Source organism: Aethina tumida, chromosome 1 (assembly GCF_024364675.1).
Source record: "Aethina tumida isolate Nest 87 chromosome 1, icAetTumi1.1, whole genome shotgun sequence".
Lineage (NCBI taxonomy): Eukaryota > Metazoa > Arthropoda > Insecta > Coleoptera > Nitidulidae > Aethina > Aethina tumida.
The window spans coordinates 71492912-71517574 of NC_065435.1; the positions used below are offsets into that span (position 1 = coordinate 71492912).

The window sequence follows — 24663 nt, forward strand, 5'->3', positions numbered from 1 at the left end:
TCAGCATTAGTCATTTTGCTGTATATTCAATAAATGTACAAAAAATTGGTGGATTTCTGTATAAAAAACCAACAATTTTATATTTAAATTTTAAAAACGTAAGTATTTATATTATAATTAATAGAAAGTATTGTATTAAATCAATACATAATTTATAAAAGTGTTCGATAAAATCGAATAGAATCGAAACATTTTGATTTTTCATGCGTCATTATTTTACAATACATATTACCACAAGTTTCTGTTCATTATAATTAATACTCTGCTCGCACCACACCAATTTAATTATTAATGTTTTCTAAAAACGAGAAAAATAAACGTATATAATCTTTGTATATTTATTTAAAAATTTTAAAAAATATTGTTTTTCTACAAATTAAATTAACAAAATTTTATGTTTATAAAAATAAGAATTTGAAATTAATATTTCGACCTCTGTTACAAATAACAGCCTCACATCTTCTGTTCATACTCAAAATGTGGGTTCGAATTTAATTTTGAAGAAAATTTCGAGTAGACGACACTTCACATCCTCTAAGATATTCGAACGGTTAGAATGATCCCATCAACCTTCCCCGATAACAGGGGGGCTGAAAAGTTCATAGGCAAATACATAAATGGTATTAAATCTATATAATTTTCAGTTAGCCCTAATCTTCAAAAGACACGTCTATAAATTTGACAGCTGTCGTACTATTAGTTTGTGAGTTATAGCATTTTGAGTGAAGCAACTTTTGTTAGTTTGAAAAAATGGATAAAAAATTTTATGTGTTTTGGCGAAAAAAAAAATACTATTGAAGCCAAGGCAAGTTTAAACGAGGCGAAATGAACACCGTGGACGATGCACGCAGTGGACACACCAAAGAGGCTGTTACCAACGAAAACATCATAAAAGGCCACAAAATATTTTCGGATAAACGTAAAATGAAGTTGATTGAGATAGCTGAGACCCTAAAGATAACAAAGGAACGTGTTGGATATATCGTGAATGAATATTTGGGTATGCGAAAGCTCTGTTCAAAGTGAGTGCCGCGCGAGCTCACAATCGACCAAAAACAACAACGAATTGATGATTCTGAGCAGTGTTTAGAGCTGTTCAATCGTAATAAATCCGAATTTTTGCGTCGATATGTGACAATGGATGAAACGTGGCTCCATCATTTCATACCGGAGACCAACCGATAGTCAGCTGAGTGGACTGAAGCCTATTTTGTTTCAGCTAAAGACAAATCGTACTATAAAAATGGTATCGAAAAATTGTATGACCGCTATAGTCGTTGTATCGTCCTCGACGACAATTATATTGACAATAATAGGTGCATATGCCATGTCAAGTTCTTCTAGAATGTGCAAAATATAATGTTCAGCATTAAGGTTCCCATTATTATTATTTATTACCACCAAGTTGGTTCCTGCTATTAAAGAAAAGCCTCCCCATATCATAATTGGGCGCCCCATCAAATTAATTAGTATTTACGAAGTTATATTGAGCATATCTTTCATTTAGCCGTCGAAACACACGAACGCGTCTATCGTATGTGTTCAGGCAAAATCTACATTCTTCTGTAAGCAGAACTCATTCCCAAGCCGCTTCTACTCAATTGACGTGCTCTCTAGCAAAATTTAGTTGGGCTCTGCGATTTTCCATGGTTAAGGACGGACCTCGAGCAGGAAGACGGGGTTGAAAATTATCTTCCCTAAGTCATTGTCGAATAGATTCAATACTTATTGAAACTTCTTCTACGTTTTCTAACTGAGGCTATAGTCACAAACCCGTTCTGCAGTAACTCCAACCTATTTCCACTAAATCAACCACTTATTGTTAGTTCTAGTTTGATTTTGCATATTGACTATTAGTACAAATTAAAAGGAAAATTAGCATGATAGATGAGCTCTAATGAAACAGCGCACTGTGGTGATAGTTTAACCTGTTGTACTATTTTACTAGAATCGATATATTTCAGATGACAAAAAAAAAACAAACATCTAGTAAAAACGTTTAAACACTTTTTAAAAGTCATATACGAGGGTGTTTAAAAGTTAATACAAACAATGTACTATTTACTTAATAGAAAAATGTATTTACAAAATAATAGGTGGTGCATTAATTTTTAATTTAATTATACGCTTTTGTATATTTTTCCCAACTTCTCCAGTTATTGCATATTTTGAATAATTCGATGCACATTTTCACTATATTGGACCAAGTAGCGGACTTTTTTAAATAAGTCATCCTAATTTGTTTTTCTAAATATACAGTTAAACGTTATTTGTGTAATTTTAAAAACATGCGCATTTTGCATTTTGCATTTAAGTTCAAATTTTCCTACTTATCTCTTTTTCAGATTAATAAAAGTTAAATTAGAAAATGATCGGAGCATTTTATAATTTTGTTTAATGGAAAAATAAAAAAATAATTTGGTCAACTAATTTGTAATAAAATACCAATAATGAGAGTTTATGACGGTTTATCAGTTCAAGGAAGCATTTAACGATTCTACTATAAAAAAATAGCTCCGATTAGCACTCATACTTCTCACATATCTGAGAGTTTTAAAATGCTTAAATCTCTACGTTTGGCATTGACTAAATCTATTCAATTATTTAATAAAATTCTCCAGATATTGTTAAAGTCATTTCTGGATGCTGAAACAAAAGAAAACAAATAACGACCTTTGTCCGCAATTGATAGATAATTTTAGTTAAGACACTGTGTGATCTCTTGCTAGACATAGTAACTGCAGACAAACTACTCAAATTGAAATACTGTTGAATTACCTCACAGAACATTTGAAATAACAGTGGCTTATGAGGCTTGAGTCTGGTGAGTCACATTATCTATTGAACAAAAAAACTATTGTTACGCATAATTAACAACGTACAATTCGAATGATCATGTAAACTTAGTCCATAAGATAGATTTTTAAATTACAAAAACCCTTTGAAGATAAAAGACTTCACAAGCAAAATATTTTATTCATTACTCTACTTGTCGCTAGACATCAAGATATATCAATCCGCGTTTTTTTATCCGGTATTTGTAGTATTCTAATTAGAAATAAACATATTGTCTCAGTAATTTAAATTGGAAATACACATTTATTTAATAAAAAATCCATCACGTTAACGGCATTTCTTATGTTAATAAATTCCTTCGTCTTATTACTGGTTGACACCATATCATAATATAAAAGAGATGCAATATAAAAAACTTTTCTACTTCAAGTAGCTATTGAAATTAAAAGATCTCATTGTGTAGAGGCGTTAGAACCAAACAAGAATATTCAAGATTTATTTATGAAACGAATTGGTGCGAAGAGGCAAATTTGCCTCTGTAAAACTGCACTGAATATTCATTGAAATTTAATATAATACTGTTATTGCTTGTTTAGTTGTGCATATATATATATATATATATATATATATATATATATATATATATATATTTATATTAAGAATAAAAACATAAAAATTTTTAACATTGTCAATAAAATCATTTTCACGTGCCTCATATGAGTAATCGCCACTGCAGTACAATATTGTTTACGTTAAAATTAATTTTAAAAATGTTTAAAAATTTGTCACTGCTTTTCAATAACAAACTATATTTTATTGATTGATTTTGAATAATATTGCATATTTCAAGAGTATATTCTGCATATTTTAATTTATATCACATCCATAATTAATTTTTGTAACATGTTTCAATTGAAATATATATTAACAAGAAACAAAAACACATCAGAATTTTAAATAAAAAGAACCCATCGATATGTCGTTAATCCGGCACGAAAAGACAACGTGCATTTCCTTGATGCACGCACCGATCCGTCGAGAATGCGCGTCGCCCAACGTCGCGACGCTTGCGGAGCGTGGCCACACGACGCTCAGTGTTCGACGCCTGTTCGAATCCCGCGGTCGCCGAAAGCTCAGCGTCGGCACGCGTCCAACTTTTGCCGAGCTTCGAGTACACCGAAAAGTTTTTTATTTGAGTGGTTATTCCGGTGGGCAAGACGCCGATATTTGGTGAGACAAATTACTGCAATTTTAATGTGATCATCTTTTTATAAATTTTAATCGGTCATTTAATTTGATTAATATTTATTTATCATCAGTGAATTATTTTAATTGATATAAATTGAGAAATTAGAAATTTTGAAAAAAATATTTATAGTATATAATAATAATATTTATTTATTTTATATTGAAATAATAATAAAATTTCTTTAATCATTCATAAAAGAAAAATTTTAAAATATGAAAAAAAAATTTTACTATATGTACTTATATATTATTATATTTTATATATGTTACTATTTAAATTAATTTTTGCATTGTACGTAAACAACATTTAAATGTTGTGCCAAATATAAATTAAAATTTACCACAAAGTTATATTTGATTGTCCAGACCTAATTGGCAAAAGTTTTGTTTAATTATTTAATTTAGCTTTAATTTGGCATTAAATGAACCCAGTTTGCTCAGTAACAACGTATTACATAATTAATTTAAGTAAACTAAGTATTTGTAAGAAGTATATAAGTATGTATATAAAAATAAAATTTAACACATTAACATTTTATTTATTATTTTGTAGACTCATTATATTTTTATGGTTTCAAAATAATAAAATATGTAAATAAAAGCTCGTCGAATTCATTCATTTATTTGGAAATAATTTTTTAGTAATATATCACCTGAATAGATAAATTTATATACCTCACAAAAATTGTATGTCATTTTAATATAATACACAAGATATAAAACTGGACGAATATGGAAATAGTGTCCTTTGATATTGTCGATTTTCGAATAAATCATTTTATTTTGCTTCGACTGCGAATTCGGCCCGAAAGCAGTTTTCGATATTGCATTACTACGAAATGCATCGAACATCGATACCAAGGCCGAGTCGAAAAGTGCCGTAAATTGTAATCACGTTCCCGCATGTTTTACAGAACTAATCAAAACCAGATTAACCGTCTATTTTTCCCAATTGAAAAGTCCACAGTTTCAGACTCGTTACTCCATCACTGCCATTACGCAAATGCTCGATCCGGCTCCATTAGATTAATTTCAATTGTGTTTGACAAGCGAAGACAGATTCGAGGCGGAACGAGATAATTTCAAGAAAATCCGGTGCTGCATCTCGAACGCGTGCAACTGTTTTCGCGTCGGATTTATCAAATCGACACCGATTCCGTCATCCGCACGAGCGAAACGCGGAGAATCGCAATTAGAATTGTTCGGGACGAAGATAAATAAAATTCAGGTGTTTAATTTCGAAGTTGTCGCGATTCAAATTGTCCTTTAGGTTCGTTATTGTTTTCGGGCGGTTAATATCTGTATTTTGAACTTGGAAAGGTCAGGAAAATTCGTCAGTGAGAATAAATTACCGAATAATATCGACAATCGATAATTGTCCGTGGACGTAAATAAATTGAAGTCGCTGCATTATTTATGGCAGTAAGAAATTCATGACAGAATCTAAACAACCGAATTTATGACGCTATGAATATTTATACAGGTTTCGTCAAGTCAATAATAATTAAGTCGTAACAGATTTTCGATCTGGCCGATTGTTATCTTTATTAATTTTATTCGGGCTTATTGAAATATTTATGCGAACATATTGATTTATGATTATGTATATACTGATATATTTATTGTACGGGACTTTTTACTTGAACGAAAAAGACTACTTTGATTGCGATAACGAACCCGAAATCCACTGGCAATAATGTAAATTCGGGATTATGCGATTTCCTGCATCCTGCCCTGTTTCGCGGTGCTGATTGTGTAATAAATTCCCAGAATCTGTCGACTCCACGTAAGTTATGAACTCGGTTTTCGGGGTAAATATATGTAGATGTATGTCTTTGTGGAACTTCAATAAAGTTTGCCAATAACGGATTTATCATAGCGGTGAATGTGTTGCAAAATTGACTCAGTGTGGGGGCAATTAAGTTACGATTTCGTTCTAATTCGCTTACAAGTTTCCCAGCTGTAAACTACAACTGGTTCAATTTAAGTGGAATTTTTAAATTAATCTTGTCAAGAGTTTGTTTTACTTCTCTTGTTCGGCTAGTAATTTATATCACAAATAAAAGTATTGTAAAATCTGTACAACCTCAAATGGATATAATCTTCGTTTATTTTATTTATACGGGTTTAATTCACTAGTCAGGCATATTTGCCCAAATTCCATTGTTTTCGTTAAAATAACCATAAACATAAACAAAATTGTTATACACTGGGAAAACTGAAACTTAGGCCCCAGAGACTTCCATTGTGGAGTTGCGTGTGGAACAATGAGCGATTCAACCTGTTCCAGTTTTAAATTCAAGCATAATGCCAAAACGTGTTTTTTGAATTTAAATTCGTACGAGACAGGTGGCCAACTAAACAATTTAGTGCCGTGCATTGTTGGGGGAACTATAAATAAACCATCTTGACCGGTCTGTTCAGATTTTTGTTTCGATATTCATTTTTCGTCATACTATGGAAACCATAGTGCGAAAAAACGAGCAACGGAAGTATACTTTGACAGCTTGCAAAGTAGATATGACCGCAAAAGCTGTCGTTGACATTTCATTTTCTCTTCGTTGATTCCAGATGGAAGTTATAATTGGATTATCGGACTATTTTCATAAAATTGACGGGACCATTAAAAGTGATCCACGCGTGTGTTTGCGATAAACCGTATTTAAAAATTATGGGTGTAAATTATGAATATACTAATTCCAGTGCCAAATGTAATAATGTTTAATTTGTTCGAAAATGGATTTGCCGACAATTCATTTGGGAATTACAAATTTAATAAATTTGATATTTGGTGGATATTACTATCAGTATTAAATGGACATTTGAGTTGGCGATCATACTGATTAAATTTTATAGTAATTATAAATTAAATTATTTAAACATATATTACAGTTTCTGATTAAAATTTAAAAGATAAAAATTGTAACATTTTCATTTACAGGATAATTTATTATATTCAAAGGATTTCGTTCATTTGTTCGTAGGTGGATAAATGTAGAATTTATTGGGAAAATTCTATATTTTATAATTCAATTAAAATTGAATTATGTTGTGTAATTATTTTTATAGATTATTTTTATTACAATATTATTTAAATTCGAACGTCAGTTACTGACCTCAGGAAAATATTCTTGTTTAAATTATCAGTTCTTGATCATTTATCTTATTACAATTTTTATGCCAAAAATAAAAGAATCATGAATTACGGCATTGTTATGTTTAAATTAATAAAAGTTTACAATTAAAAGTGTTTTTAATTAAAGTACGTTAACAAATAGAAATATTTTCTGAATAATAATTACCAGTATTAAAATTACATTCACCTTTTTATGGTCATTGTTAAAGTATATATAAATAATTTTACACTTTAATAAAATATTTTTATGTTCTTTATTATATAAAATTTTAAGTCAGATAGAAAGCATTTTATTATTTAGTTTTACATTAGAAAAAATACTTTGTTTAAGACTGTTAATTTTTAATATTTATTCTATTTGTGTATAAAGGAATTTGTTAAATGGCATTGTTAAGAATAATTTCAATAATAATTTTTTCATAAATTGAGATTATAATTATTAAAATATTAAATAGCATACGTTACATTCCATCTGCTGAATCCTTATTTAAATTAATAAAAGTTTAAAACTAAAATATTAAATTTTTACGTTTTCACTTTTGTATGGCCATGGATACAATAACTATTATGCTTTACAGTATATATTTGTTAAACATTTTATGATTCGTATAATGCAAAATTTTAAATGTTGCAAATGTTATAGAATGACTACTTAATAATTAAAATGTATTTTTGGATGTTTCATATCTCAAAACTACCTCCTAATATGTTATAAAGGATACTACTTTAACCTCTTATTTAAATTAAATGTTTACATAATATAATACGATAATTAGACAACAATTTACTAAATAATAATAATCACTATTAAAATTGTTTTTATGGTCGTAATTAATTAATTTTAGACTTAACACTAGGTACATATTAATACAATATTTGTGTATTATCCCGTAAGGATAATAAAAATGATTATAACCTACAATTTTTAAGAAAAATTAAATTAAGAATGAAAAAAAATATATTTTTTTAATTGTCACTCTTGTTGTATACCTAAAATAAAGGAAACTGTTAAAAAGTGTATATTAAGGACAAAAATTTACACCCAGTAGCAGTATGTATAACAAAATATTTTTATGATGCTAAAAACACAAAATAGAAAGCATTATATTATTTGTTATATCGTTATATTTCAAAATCATAGGTTGATATAATATAATTAAACGTTACCTGTACCCTTGAAGAGGCAATAATGCAATACTCTTGTACTTTAAGTAGGACTTGTGCAAATTATAAATCTTTATAACATTTTGCCATGACATGATATGTTACATTCTACACTTTAATTCAAACAATTCAACAAATTGTGATGCAACACTTTAACACTTTCTAATTTCCGGTTATTATTTATACCAATACTCCATTATGAGATAAGATAAATAATAAAAAACACACATCCGCGTCTAATGACATAACAACACTTTCATCACGTTTAGCTCCGAAATAAATCTCATTAACAAATAAAAAAATTTATTAACTTCAACGTTACCAATAAATACAAATTAAAACATTTCTATAAGAAATTCAATTTCAGACATAACTAGAATTAAAACACTAGCCAAAATATTTTACTGTGGGAAAACAACATCCATGGGCACTTTACCAAAGAAGCTCTTTGCATACAAAATAAACAAACTATTAAAAGCTTGCTCATAACCAGCACTAACATCCTCATACACCACTTCCCAATTCTGATTTACCACTCTGTGTACACTATCACTCAGTTCCTGGTTGCCGTTAAATAGATTTTCGAATTTGAATTGAGCCTTTTTGGTCTTCACTTTAATGTCGTAGTTTTTCACATTGATAAAGTTTTTCTCCTTCTTCTTAATTATGTCGAAGCCGATGTTATGAATAATATCACAATCATCTGAAAAAAGTCAAGAATGAAATTAATTTGTAGTATTTAGTTTAGAAAATAGATTTACCTAGGTAGAATTTGGCGTTTCCTTCGCCGCGCACTGGAATCAAAAGGATCCTACCGTCGACCGTATATTTCATATCCATAATAAGTTGAGGGATTTTCACATTGAACCTCAACTTCTTACCAGCCAGGTCCAAACTACAAGCAAATACGCTAAACCACAACTCAAAATGCATTTACAAACTTACTGTGCATTCGTTACGTTAGCCTTTGAGTAACCATACGTGTAAACATCTTTGTAGTTTTGTTGCAAGTTAACGGCCATAGAACCAGCCCCTATGGTCATCTGCGGTATTATTATTGGATCACACTTAGGAATTCCGAACTTAGGCAGCCCTAGCAAATAGATAATTGATTTCTGTTTGTTTAATTAACCGAATAAACTTACCATTGTTGGCCAACACTTTGATGGCACCATTGATGGAGTTCTTAAGACAAGAGTCGAAGTTATCACTGTTTAGTTTGCAGGTGGAAAACTCGCTGGCTACGGGAGTAAATAATGTCCGAAATTAAACGTTTGTCACTTAAAGTGTCACTTAAATTACTTACGTATCTTTGCGGTTAATCCGCAAGCCAAACAGAAAACTAACGTGAAATATCTCGCGAGTGTCATCTCGTACGGTCGAAGCAACAATGTTTAGAGTAACGACTCGCTCGTTTAGAAATTTATATGGCTTGTATTAAATCAACACATTAAATAACGATTATTATGCAATTTTCTTTAATAATTAGCGACGGTGAGAGTTGATGTCGAAATGTACCTGCACGGTCCCAAAAACAGTTCGGATTTACGCGATAAGATGCATTTAGGTATGAATTAATTAGTTCGAGATGGATTTTAAGGTTCAAGACTGGCGTCGAGATTAATTAGCGTTGTTTAAAGAAAGTGACATTTTAATGAGATTTGAAATAGACTGAAACTTAAATCTGCTGTCTGTTAAAGATCTTTAATTTCCTGTTAATACACTGACAGCAACCATTTTTAAAATATTACTCTCTATATATTAATAATTTTACAAACGTGGTACATAAAACACTGTTTTAATATATATTTATACAAATAAGAGGCTTTTTATTATTAGTATCTTAATAATCAAAGTAAATAATTAATTTCTTACATTAAATCTATACCTCTGTAAAGAATTTTGTTGTATGTGGGAGTTTCAAATTGGTTGTCTTTAGCTGAGTACTTCGAAATCTAATAGAAAAGAACAGATTTAAGTACCCAGAATTCAATTTTTTTTAGAATGTTGATGGCCACAAACAGAACTATCTTTGACCGTTTTTGAAATATTTACTATGTGGATGACTTCGACCAAGTGCTATATATATATATATATTGTTTCTTGACTGTTGAAAACTGACTGTTAACACTTTATGGTTTGATAAAAAAAATAAATTGTGAAATTTGACAAAAATGTTTTCGTATGTTTAAAATACTTAAGCCAGTTTTTTTCTCTATCTGCTCCAGGAATACTCGAAACAGATAAAATAAACAAATTTGGAACATTCTGATTTAATATTTACGATTATTTTTGTCATTAAATAAAAATGAATTTCTGAATTAATAAACTAAAAAAATATTTATTGGAAGTTTTAGTAAATACAGGAAAAGGACAACTAATAAAGGGAAATTGATTAATAAAATAATAATAACATTAATTAATAAATTATCAAAATTATATATTAATACTATCCATATTGATTAAACGTACAAATTGAAAAACTTTCTGAAATAACTTATTGATAAATATTTTAAATGTGTTCCCGATTACTAATTAATTTAGAACTGTTAAATTGAAGCTTCACTAAATTGACATAACAAAATTTTCATTTAATTATTTACGAATTTATTAGTTACTTATTGAAATATATATATAATCTATAATTAAATCAATGTGCTCTACTTTAGTAAATTAAATTAAAATCTGCATTGCAGACAAAATCAATTTAACATTTTTGCATGTTCATCACAGACAGCCGAACTTACATTAATTATTTAATTAAATGTTTCAAAAATAGATAATTATACAAATTAACGATTTTAAATGACAACAACAAATTGAATTCAACAAATATTGATTTTAGAAAGGAACTTCGAATGAAAACATTGAGAACATGTCTTCCCTTTGTTTTCATTTTATTTAACTCCCTTTTAAAAGAATGCGGGCATATATTTCGAACAGGACAAATCTTCGATCCAAATAAAAAGCAAACATGACGAGCTAAAAAAACACACAAATGTGGGAAATCCTGGCCTTTCATCCATTTAGAGTCGAACCTGAAATGGACATTCCATGTTTAGTTAAATTTAGGAAAATCAAGTGGTTGTATTTGAATCGATAAATTTCATTTTTCCTACTTCATTATTCATTTATAATCTTGAATTGTTATATCCTTGCATTGAGTTTCTTTAATAAAAATAAAGTGGTTAATTTTAATGTTTCATTGGATTAATTGAACTTGAATTATTTATAACCGATTATAAATATCAATTAACATGCACCGGCCATAAATCGTATCTGGGTTAATAATACTAATTAGAAGACGGTTCTTAAAGGGCACTACGGAATAATTTACAAGAAAGGAAAACACGCAATGTCAAGATCAACACGTGGAAACGAAAATAGAAATTCCGTTATCAATCATCGGGGTTCAAGAGCACATGAGATACTAAATATAGATAAAATCAATTAGATAATACGTTATTAAACCAATAAACATAATTATAATAATACGAATGCAAATAAAAGGTAATGAAAAGTTAATACGATATTTATCATTTCCTTTTGGAATCAACTTATAGTCAGTCAATGAGAACAATTTATTTTAAGAGTAACCCCTTTACCAGTCACTCTAAAACACATATCTTTGCAGTATTTACAGTCAATTGTCAACGGACCAGTTCTGCATGTTGGGTACAATTTAATGAATGGGTTTAATTCAGGTTGGAGCCAATTAACGATGACTTGATAAAACCGCAAAGTGAAAACTATTGATCGCAACTGATGGTGGTTAATATGTATAATTATAAAAAAATTATTGGACAGGAAACCGTACAATTACAGCTTTCACCCAGAATAATTGTGTTAATTAAAAATGTTTTATTATTTAGCAAACATCCAGTGAAAGTGCTACATCAAAACACCAAAAAGCTTTTGCGTCGCGGAAAACTGACAAATTAATAAAACCCAAAAAAAGTTTAGGAAAGTAATTACTTAAACAGCTGGAGCGGAATTTAAATTGCTTTAAAATAATTAAATATTGTCTTCCGAAAAGTTTTGATCTATACCCGTAATAATTACGTGTGAAATTCTAATTAATGTTTGTTCCGTCCTTTTGTGTTGGATAATAAAATTGGCCGCGGGGATTCACAAAAGAATAAACTAAATTTAATTTGTCATCAGAGTAAATTGATCGATCTTAAATAAATGCTGTAATTAAAAGAGTAGTTTCGTATATTTTTAGATTCCAGGCAATCGTTAATTGTGCATTGAATAGTTGGCGTGTGTGTCTTTTAAGGACAGTATTTAATGTCCGCAATAAATTTTCACAGTTATTTTTAGCTTACTTTAGCTTAAAATTAACATGTGCTAATTAATAGGCTTAAAATAGCATATTTGCATCGAAATTTTAATCGTTATCCGTGTATCTTTTGCGTCATTTTAAATGTTAGGGTGCCATTGATGCTTATCATCAAGGAATTTGCATAAATTTCACCGGAATTTCGTTTTATCTTTGTTACGAATTTTGTAACAATGGGGAAAATAAGAATTGAGATTTTATACGCAATTTCAGGCACATACGGGGAGCGCAGTCCGGTGAAAATTGTCTTTGAGGAAGTTGTTTGGTCAGAAATTTAATGCATAAGTTGAACTTTGCCAATATTAGTTACAAAAGCTCTTGTTGAAACCACTTTGATTATGAGCATTAAACTACCTCTTTGTTCTTGAACTTGGACAATTAATTAATGTACTTTGACATTTATAACAATTTTTACACTTTTTACGAGTGTAAATACAGTCTCCGTTTTAAAATAAGACTGAAATTTCGATTTTCCAAGCCAATGACGCAAAACATAATTTCCTGGACGGTTTCTAGCCTAAAGCTTTCAAGTTAAATTGGAAACAATTTAATTGTCTAAATCTCGTCGGTCATTTCAAGTATTGAACAATAACCGTTAAATCCTTGATGCATTTCTATCGAAATACGTAATGAACTCGTAAATTCCAATTCGTTACACGCATAAAAAAATGAAAAGCTTTTATTATAACTCGAATCTTCCATTTAGCCTTTTATCTGTGTTCCGTTCGATAGAAGTAACCATTAAGAAAAAATCGATTATTCATCCACCACCACACATTTACATATTGATGTTGAAACGTCTGGCGATATTAGGGTAAAAAATGGTATTGGTTGTAAATATTAAATCATGTCAAATAAAACGGGTGATGTAGAACGTTGCATGCCAAGAAATTGGTTGCTTGTCATGTTGTACAAGTACTTGACCTAAGCAAAACGATACAATGTCAAAATAGCATTAACTCAAGACTGCATCGGATTTTCTTAAAGTCGATGAAATATTTGCTATGTGTAATTATGTAGTTGCATCGTCGGGAGTTCATTTCAGAAGGGATTGTAATTTAACGGACCAATGGTTCTAAAACGTATCTGCTGAGAGTAAACATAGATTAAAACGTTTGAGTTCAAATGTAATAAGGCATACGTCATGTTCAGCAGAAGTTTGTACTGACTTGAAACACAAAATTTTGTTTGACAAGGTATCCACACGCTGCAGGTTTTTCCAAAATTTCATCAAAGTCAAAGCGCATTTAAATTTCATTTAAATAGGTTCATTAAAGGGGTTAATTTAATCGTTACTTATCAAGGGAGGAACGTTAATTTGCATTGTGGATGGACACGTTCATAAATACAAGATAAACACTGTCTGTAGACTTAAAGCAAATATTTCCAAACATGGAAATTATAATCACGAATCCATTTTCTATATGAAATAATAATTATTAAGTTTGTTTGTTATTAAGTTGGACTGTTATTATTTCAGCTGGTTAAGTTTATTTTGGTTCAAGAAGATTTTTTCTACGCAAATCTTTTTCCATGTTAGCTTTAAAAAATATAGTTAAAATTATGTTTTGTTTTTTTTTAAAGTGAAACATTAGTTTCTTTACGTGAATTTAAATTTGTATACTTCATACAATTTGCTTTTTTAACTTTTTTTTTTCCTTTAAATTAAAATGCAAATGTTTGACAATGAATTTATGAACTTGATGAATTCGAATAATTTACTAGAGAAATGTAAATTTTCATTAATATTATTAGTGATTTATTGGTCTTGACATAATTAAATTCTTAAAATTTTTTTAAATTCTACAAAATATTCGATCCTTTCACGTTTTCATCGTAGCTACATATGATTTTAAAAATAGTCCAGATAAACGATTTGTTGTTTACACAACTTCTTTCAAATATCCGACGCTTTCGAATTAATAAAATGAAACTAAATATAAAACGTATGGTGTAACACAGAAATTAGACAATCCAGCCATATCCAGGTGCTCTTCTAATAGTACAACATTATTCAGATCTCTGGTAAGAAAAATTTTATACTGAAATCAAATTGTGCCCATCATAAATCACAATGTGCAACACATAAGCCTACAGTATGTGTCATTTCGATTGAAGTGTGACGACTGAAACGTGTAGAAAAGATTAAACCAGTTTGTTTCATCGCCATTCAATTGCACCCCCGATATAAGCTTCAGGTACAAAAGAAGACTTTGCAATCCTTGTAAACTGTAACTCGGGAAAATAAAAAAAATAGAGACGGTCGGATTAATCTTCCAATGATGAGCCTTAAATCCGAGATGTTGAAACTTTTCTACTCTGTTAAATAAATAATGGAGAGACGGGATAAAAACTGTCCTCCTACACTTGTTTCTAGAATTTTATTAACTGACATAATTAAATCATAATTTCAATATTAATCCTTACTTTCTTTGGTACATCTTTCTCCAAACAAAGTTCATTCTTAGGTGGCCATTATTGTTGTATAAAAAAATAGATGAATTAATACTGTCTGCCCTTGTTTGTTTTTTTTTTGCTATGAATTTTTTGGATGTAGCACGTGAGCTGTTAAAATATTTACATAGTGTGTCTTGACCAAATACTCAATCATTCATAATAAGTTCAGGTCATGCAACGTTGTTTGGCGAATGTCACTTTTCACATACCTATAACCTATTTGATATCTAGGACAAAAAATAAACGTGTACTTGACTCGATTATCGACCATAATTCAATTTCTTTCACTTTTCATTAACAACTTTTCTTATACTATTATTTATTAAAGGCTATTTAATATTTACAATTTCCAATTAACCAAAAAACGGTAGAGATGATAGCTTGTAATTAAATTTCTAAATTGAAAATTGAATATTTGAAATAAAAAATGAAACGATCAAATTTACTTAAAAATAAAAGTAAAAATACCTAACCAAAAGTTGCTTCCGATTAAGTTTTTAATAAAAAAAGAAACGTTAGTTGAAACTTTCTTTGATGAAATCATACTGAATGTTCATTCCGTTCGTCTAGTTGAGTTCTTTCACTGAAAGTGAATTTCAATTTATAAATGTAAATTACCTTACAAATCAATAGTGTCCGTTTTCTGTGACAACAATCACATTTCGAGTTGAGGAAATCGTCTCCCAAGGACGAATGGTCCAATAGTGCGTTCATTATCTATCTGTTGGTTACCAAACAAACATGGACGAAATGGATCGATCGAAGTCAGAAAAACCTATAAATAAACCGCGTGCCACGAATTGACAATAAGTAAGACCAGTGGAAGTTTTAATCGATCAAACATGGCGAGGGATGAATTAATCTTGTGGGACGCAGATAATTCACCGAGGATTTCCTCATTCATTATATTAAACGCCGTTTGATGGAGGCAAGACGTCGCTCCTTAGGGACTTACGGATAACCAGGGATAAGATGCCGAATGAATGGATTCTTCGCTAAAAATACCACATCCCCCAGTTGTTTGACTGTATATTGTTAATCCTGCGACTCAATGAGGTGTTAAACATGGAAAAATTCTCTAAACGTTTAATTTATATTCAACGTTTTAGGAGGCAGCGGCAGTTTAATTAAGTTACACTATTACATTTTTTTAACGGGCTGAAATATTTCACGAGCGAATGTAAAAAATCGCGGGATAGTAAATGAGGGTTGGATGTCCTGGAGGTGGTTTATGTATTTCGCTCTTTGAGAATTATTCATTGGAGACTTTTGCATTCTTTTGACGGATGATGTGACTTTGCTGATTGATGACTAATGCATTTATGGATTGTCAGGAATGTTTCTCGGAGGAAACATTATTGAATTTTTTATAAATGATTATGTCCACTTCAAAATAGAATTTTCAATGATGCCGTCATTATATCACTCCCTTAAAACTTTTGTTAACAATCATTCTATATATATTCATATTAGATTTTAAAAATGTTACAGTAATTTTAGAACAGTTTACATAATTATTTAAAATCACTTAATTTTCCGTTCAATAAACGCAAAATAATAATATAAAATTTATAAACAGCCATATTGAAAATTTATTATTTTAATAAATCTTAACCACTGGTGTTTATATTAATTATACGACCAATTTTCTGATCCATTGATTACATTTTATTAACTATTTTTATAGTCAATTAACAAAGTTGTAGGCGCAATTAACGAAAATTGGAGATATGTTATTACTTTTAATAGTTAACGGTAAATTTTTTATAGGAAAAGTTGTATATTAAGAAGATTATTATGTAATTTTCATTAATTTTTGTATTTAATATAAACTACTTTTGTTGAAAATAGTGAAATTTTGCTTTTACCTTCAAACTCAATGTTACAAATTCATCATATTTAAGCCATAAGACCATAATCAAAGATCGTATTCTGTGACTTAATTGTTATATCTTTATGGATCTTTCTGGGCATCCTGATTTGGAAGTTGAAAGGGTGACATATAAAAAGAATCCCTCGGAGACTCGGGGCAAATGTCATTTAAAGCACGTTCGTCTCGAAGCTTGGCTAGTGCAAATATAACCACTTACCGAGAAAATAGGACGATAGTCAATGTTTTCGAGTTTTATTATAATTGGTAGGATCATTTTTAATTGATTGTTTAATTGACGTAAACCAAATGAAAAAAATCTCTTCCATAATATTTTACCGTGACCCAAAAATAAATGTAATCCATAAACTGGCACACGATTAATTATTTTCGGCCTGCTAAAATATTCATCCGTGGCTTTTCGCCCGGGTCTGTTTATCAGGCTCCATTTGTTTTAATCCCGACTCTAAGCCCAGCTAAGATGATGAAAAAAAGCCACCCTTACCTGTATCCTGCCCAGTCAGCAAACTGAGGGCAAGCAAAAAAGGGATTAGCAAGGACACGACAAATTTGTATCTGGTTCTATTAATTTTAATTTGGCATGATTAAATTATGCATCGGACACGTGTTAATTGCACCGAAGTCAAGTATAATTAAAAACAAATACTGTCTGGAGAGGGATAAATTTAATTAAATTGTAAACATGCGGAACACAACCTATAAAGCAATAAAAGACACGTAACGACTTGTGAAGGGTCAAAGGCGACATGAATTGGAGTTCGATTGTCCGCCGAGTCTAATACCGTCAAACTATCCGACTCGAAATTGATTCAAATGCTCTGACCCGGAAACCTGGAATCGCCTACCAGTCTTGGGGCTGCTGTATCAGGTACGAAGCCTCTATACAAATATTTTCGATATCCGATATTATTGTTAGGGGGGCTTCTTAACATGCACGGCTCGTATTAATATATTTTGCGAGTGGGTGAAAAGAATGTTTCAATTTGAGGGTCACATGGCAAGAGTCAATTTAATATCAAGATTAGATTTTTTTCTTATTGATATCTTGTTTATTAACTTCCAAAATTCTTTAAGCAGCAGGAACGTTTTAACTTCTAAATGGAAATTGGACAAAATTAATGAGGAACACGATAATAAAGTAAAAAACTTAGAAATAATTAAATTATGTACACAGTGGGCCGAGAAGTTTGAAATCAAAAATTGGCCCAAAAACTGTATAAAAAATACGTCGAAAGCATTAAATCCTTTCGCAAGATTTCCGTTTAGACTAAAAACAAACAAGTTTACTTTTAGATTTTAATCAATATTATTAACTAGTTTTAACTAGGTTTTAATATTATTCTAAAAATGTGAATAAATGAGTTAAAGTTGTCCTTAAGTTTTGTCAAATGGTAGCTACTATATATACAGTATGGTCAATATACAGCTGGAAACGATCCCTTAACTTTTCTATTTAAAACTCAATTATAATAATTTAACAATAGATAATAATGAACTCAATGCAAAAGTTGACAAAGCTATTTCTTACTGAAAAATATGTTCAGCATTGAATGAATGAATGAGATGCCAATTTTCAAAAAACTATTGCATACTATTAGAGATAAAATTAAAAATCACATTATTATTATTAATTTACCTTTTATGGTTAAGTAAATAATTTAATAAAATATCAACAATATCTAATAATATTAGATAGTGTTATATATAGTAGTAACTTACTATCAATTTAATTCCTAGTGTCAATAAGACGCAGAAGTTCTGTTTTTTTTTTTGTTGCACTTAGTTGATCAGTGTTCAGTGACGAGAAAGCTCTCCATTATGTTCAAAGTTATTTTAACAACTTCTAACTGATTGTTAGAAGGTTAAGTTATTATCTGATATTTTACATATATTATTGTACGGTAAATCAAAAGAAATAAATTCATTAGAAGAATGTGATTTTGAATTTGGCACTGATTTATTAATGTGCAATATTTTCTAAGAAATGTATAATAATAAATACATAATATTTTATTATATTTTTGACGATTTTTGACTACAGAGATTCTTATGGTTGATCTCTGTCAAGTTCAGATATATTTTCTATCGTGACACACGCTTTTGATTTTCATGTTGTGAGCTATACATCATTAAATAAAAATATTTAGGTAGTCTTTGCATCTTAAATGGGTCCTCTCTCTTTAAATTTGATAGAAGTTTGTTTCATTGGACTCCTCTAATTTTATAAAAATGAAAGTTTTATCATAAAACTAAGGAAAACAAATAAAAAAATTCGTAGCTCATTTCCTTTAATACTTGTTAGTCATTTCGATTTCAGTGGAACTTCTTTAATTGCTCGTAAAATAGTATTGTAGTTGGACAAAATAAATAAAACCGTCACATAAATGTATAGTATATTAACATGCACGTCATTCTTTATATTCACTTTTTTAATTAACAATAAAAACAAATAAATCAATATGCACAATAATCCCCGATCGCACACAGAACAGACATATCAAACAGTGTGAATTTGTACGGCCATTGTGATATAATTTTCCGACGTACCTCACGTATCAACCGAAATTAATTGTTCGTTTTTGTTCGAGCAAATCAAACGGCACATTCAAATCCATTTAGGTGTGTGGTACGTGACGCTCGCTTATGTCAGGAGTTACCGGATGCTGCGATGTGGGAGATCTTAATCTCGCCACGGATATCGCTTTTGATCTAATTGCTCTAGTAGGTATTACCCCCTAGATGGAGTGGGTTATTTAAGCAAATCGAGCGGGAGTGGATGTTGTGACTATCAGAGATTTGCATTGATTAAGTTGTGTCTAACATTTTTGGGTGGCAATTTAACATTGTTTACATGGGTCGCTTTTTATAAATTAATTAAGTGACTTTTCCAGTTCTGATCTCTCATCTTTTATTCATGTTGTCATATTTGTGATAGATAAGGTCACTTCGTTGTAATTTATTAATTTAGATGTGACAAAAACGGCTCCCAAAAAGTTAGTTTTTTACCTTGTTGAGAGAAAATAAATATACTGTTGTTTGCATACAGACTACGTGTTATCTGTAAAACTTTATTGCGACGTGGCACTTTGCCACGACTCGAGACACTTCGCCATTCGATAAATTTCCGAGATCTGCAACTTACTCATCGGTTGACACACGAATGTCCGAAAATAAAACACCCGAAACTGTTACGGATTCCCCTAAGAGAACGTTAGAAATTTTATTGATTCCGCTACATTTACAATTAACCTGTTTTATTTATCAACAAATTAGTTATTAATGTCGATCGATGTACTATTATTATAAGCGTAATGTTGAGGTATCAAAAATTGACTGCGTTCACTTTTCGAATATCGAGATCGGGATTGGAAAAGTGTTTCGAGTATCTGATTCGGTGGCACTCTCGTTGTGGTGGGTTGTCACGTTCCGACGAAAAATTCGCCCCTGTCTTATCATCTAGCTGCTTTGAATTCATAACCTTCTCAGTTATTAATAATAAAATCACGCTAAAATTAGATTTCAAATTATATGCCAAACTCGAGTTCTATGCGCTTCAATTTATTGACAAAGCGGGTTCCACTCTGTTTTGGCAAAGATCGTGTAATACACTTAATGCACGGGTTACAGTTTAAAGGTTTTTTCGCGCAAAAACTGGACAGTTCATACATTGGCTGACAGAAATTGGTGTGTCGAAATGGTGCCACTGTAAATATTGACTTCGGAGCAAAGCCTATTAAGTCAAGAGCCTTTTTTGTGGCATGTCGCAAGGATTTTATAAACATTCGAGAAATTTTAATAAAATATAAGTTGTTCGTCTGGAAAATGGCTACTTTCAATCGTGCTTATGCCACGTCTTTTTTAGGAATATAAATAACTTTGGGCACTTGGAACAGCGATCATATCTACGATTATTAATAAATATAAAATATTTATAGCAAATTGAAACATATTTACACTTTGTGGCACAAATAGAATAGTAAGAATTTATCTTTGTATGATTTATTTTATTTTAGTGAAGAACTCACTTTCAGTGAAAAGAAAGAAACATTGCACTACTCTAAAAAAAGTCTAATAATTAACATGAAACAACAAGGTCTAATTATTGCTAAGATGGCTAAAAAATATGAAACAACACACTCAATTAAAAATACAATAAAACAACGTCCTAACAAAAAACCAACCCCTTTTATAGACAGACAAAATGTAAGAATTCCATGAAATCTTTTCTTGACTGACTAGTCAGATACCAGATGTATTTCAATAAAGAAACCATTAATATTAAAAAAGAATATATTAATTATCTTCCAGAATTTTGGTGAAGAGTACTTCGATGAAGTGATTAAGTTCAATAGAGTAGGATCAGGTGGTAATGGTATATATATATATACATATATATATATATATATATATATATATATATATATATATATATATATATATGTATATATGTATATATATATATATATATATATATATATATATATATATATATATATATATATATACTAGCAGTACTCGCGACTTCGTCCGATAGCGTGTTGAATACGATCGTTTTCTAGACAGTGATCTCGAGATTCCAAAGATTCTTGAACCCTTAACAATGAATGACGCGTTCTATCTAATTGTAATCATACATTCCTCACAGAACTACTCTCATTCGACCTAGATATGGACATCCGTAATCTGTAATTTGTAAGACGACTTTCCGTATTTTGTTCAGATTCATTTTCACGTCGCAATCTTTGGCTTGTTGGCATGTTTTTAGAGAGATTTGACTTTCTTTTAGGCATAACTAAATATTAGAAAAAAACAACTATCTACGTTACTAACTAAATAAAATAACCCATAATTTATCAATTTCAATGTAAATCTGAATATTGAACACAAATGTACTTAATTTATAATTATTTATGATTATTAGTTAAAGGTAAAAAAGGAAAGCAGTAAAAATGTAACAAAATATTTTGAATTAAGATAAGATAAGATAAGAAGAACGGCTCGGTGGAATTATAAAAGATACATATCAATCAAATCAAACTATCAATCAATCGTTGGTGGGAGAAGTGGTGTGAGGCGCCCTACGTGACGGCCCAGTGGTGGCATGCGCGTGGTACTGGACAGTACTTGGATATTGCAACATTACTTTATTTTTCTAAAATAAAAGAATTTTTCTAAAATAAAAGTAGCCTAAGTTACACCTTATTACATCAGCTACCTGCCAATAAAAGTCCCGTCAAAATAGGTCTAGCCAATTCAGACATTAGCGGGAACAAACAGACAGACAGACAAAGAGACAAAAATATCATATGCATGTAGTAAAAAGCGGTTATTTCAATATTGCATAGTATAAGACCATCGTGTATAGAGAAATCATGAGAGATGTAGTGGAATCACTTACCAACGATAATTTACCAGTTACATGGATTTTTATACACGATGATAATTCGAAGCATGCGTCCAACTTTGTCCAAAACTGACTAAAAGATTTTAATTTTTTAAAATTTCCGATTGGCTAGTGCAAAATTTGAATCTAAATCCAATTGAAAACTTATGGAACGATATGAGGTCTTAGTTAAGATACCAAATATTTAGATGGATTGTTGTTATTAATTGAAGTGTCATAGAATATGTTAGTAAATTTTTTCGTGTTATTACTGGTAGACGCCATATCGTAAAAAAAAGATGCAGTATTAAAAACCTTTCTACAGGAGAATCCACTAGACAGTAGAATCAAGTAGTTGTTGAAAACTATAAATCGGCAATGTTTGGAAACTTTAGTGTTATCTCATTGGTTAGAAGCACGCCTCAATTCAGTCTTAAAGCGTATGTGCGAGTGTTGAAATCAAATAAAAATATTCAAAATTTACTTATGAAACAAATTTGTGCGAAGAGACACAAGTTATATATAAATTATTTAATAAATATATATTTTTAAATGTGCATTTATTTTGTTTAAAATTTAATTTAAGTAGAAATTGTGTCGATTTAGGTACTAACGATAATTGTAGAAATATTACAGTGTATTTTAAATAAAATATGAATTATTTTGATTCCATTTAATTAGAAGTATGCATTTCCTAATTAACAATAAATAGTCGTGTGAGTTATTTCTCTATTTATATGAATACATTTACATTTACATTTCCTTCAATTAAAAATATAAATAAAACAAAAATATGATTTACGTTCAACTCCGTAGAAAATTACGTCACGCGCCGAATACTAACAGCAGTAAGTAAAAGTTCGCCTTTTGAACATTTAATGCCCGCCCATCTTGTAACTGTAGCCCTAAGAGTTGGCGCTTGCCACGTCGTTATTAACTGGGAATTAATCCTGGCATTGAATTCGCTTTCAGAAGTCTAAATTGGCCGTTCCCATTATCGATTCCCTTTTCGTACAGGTGCAGTACCAATTTATTCGGTAGTTGAAAGAAACGAAATCTGATTACTTGAACTGATTACTTTGTCACATGAAAAGGCAATTTTCCGGCAGGGCATTAATTAAATAACGCTGGTTATTTATGTGTGTTTTCGCATTTTAGTCAAAAACGGTCACGGAACGTATCAATTTTTTGCGATGCGTGCAACGATTTAAATTAAAATATTGGTGCTGTTCAGTATTCGTTTCGTTACATGTTGTTTATTTACACGTCCATGTACCTCGGTAGAAAATTCAGTGAATTAAAATTAAAATCAACATAGTTAAAATAACAGTGCTGGTAATTTAGTTTTTCGCACATTTTAAATTTGCAACAGTGTGAATCATCGATAGTTTAAAATTGAACGGGAAGTTTTTTTCAAGTTTAAACGAGCACAAACAATATATAGTTCGACCACCTGTTGATTGTATAATAACGCACAAATTAAGACTTTTAATAAACAAAATGAGATACAAAGTATGTTGGATAATTAGAAGTTCTAATTACCGAAATTCATAGTCACTCTCTTAACGCATATTAATCATTCAGTCGGGTGATCCATTTACTACACAACGACGGTTATTATAGAGGAATGTCATTCCGATAATTACTGGTCCCATACTTGAAGGTTCCTACTATTAAAGTAGGATTAATATTTCCTAGAATGGAGCATCTGGAACTGATACGAACAAAAATACGTGACGGCATTAAATTGTAATTAAACCTTAATGTACAATAAACATTGTAACAAACTTAATTAACTCCCATCTCTTATAAAAATATCAATAGTCCAAAGATCAAAAGATAAACCACAAAGTCCCCGAAGTGTAGTATGGTAACACCAAAACTCGTCCTTTTGCCTGGACGTCTCCGCCATTAAAGAGTCGTCCCAAAACGGTCAACCCTTAATTAGCGGTCTGCTAATCAAATACAACTAGTGTGCCTTACAGCTACTAATTCCTTTAGCGACACTACTCCAATGTTTACTGGAAACAATTTTCGGGGGCACTTTTTAATTATTCACGGGCGACGTGTTAATACGACCGTCACTTTATTAGGACTAATTGGATTCGGCGAACGGGACTAATTCCCATGGATAAATGTTTATTTTAGACGGGGGTGTAAAACATGACTTAAAGGTCAAGACGTTCATTAACAATTATTACTACTGGTCTGTGGTGACTGTCGAGCAGAAAGACGGTGTTAACCTG

The 24663-nt window shown here is 30.4% G+C and overlaps 2 protein-coding genes across 3 annotated transcripts in view; one reads left to right on the forward strand and one right to left on the reverse strand.

The window, feature by feature from the left end:
• Positions 1-3919: 3919 nt before the first annotated feature.
• LOC109606196 (uncharacterized) overlaps positions 3920-24663 on the forward strand; it is a 69671-nt gene continuing 48927 nt past the window's right edge. Inside the window, exon 1 of one of the 2 annotated variants that reach the window (XM_049961609.1) lies at positions 3920-4026. The gene's annotated coding sequence lies outside the window, so the exon portion shown is untranslated. The remainder of the gene's footprint in view (positions 4027-24663) is intronic. The other variant, XM_049961608.1, reaches the window with a different exon arrangement.
• Positions 8419-9722, reverse strand: LOC109604797 (protein takeout). The gene is made up of 5 exons (XM_020021331.2): positions 9651-9722; positions 9490-9585; positions 9290-9437; positions 9106-9239; positions 8419-9047 (listed from the first exon to the last, which is right to left on the reverse strand). Exons 1-5 carry the CDS (start codon positions 9712-9714, stop codon positions 8746-8748), a joined length of 744 nt encoding a protein of 247 aa, XP_019876890.2. The 5' UTR covers positions 9715-9722; the 3' UTR covers positions 8419-8745.

Bases quoted from the DNA above. Each gene is read 5' to 3' on its own strand.
- LOC109604797 (XM_020021331.2), bottom strand. From the start codon at position 9,714: ATGACACTCGCGAGATATTTCACGTTAGTTTTCTGTTTGGCTTGCGGA. The intron at 9,438-9,489 runs GTAAGTTTATTC...TCTATTTGCTAG, and splicing joins CAAAGTGTTGGCCAACAATG to GGCTGCCTAAGTTCGGAATT. The intron at 9,240-9,289 runs GTAAGTTTGTAA...ATTTGCTTGTAG, and splicing joins GCTAACGTAACGAATGCACA to TTTGGACCTGGCTGGTAAGA.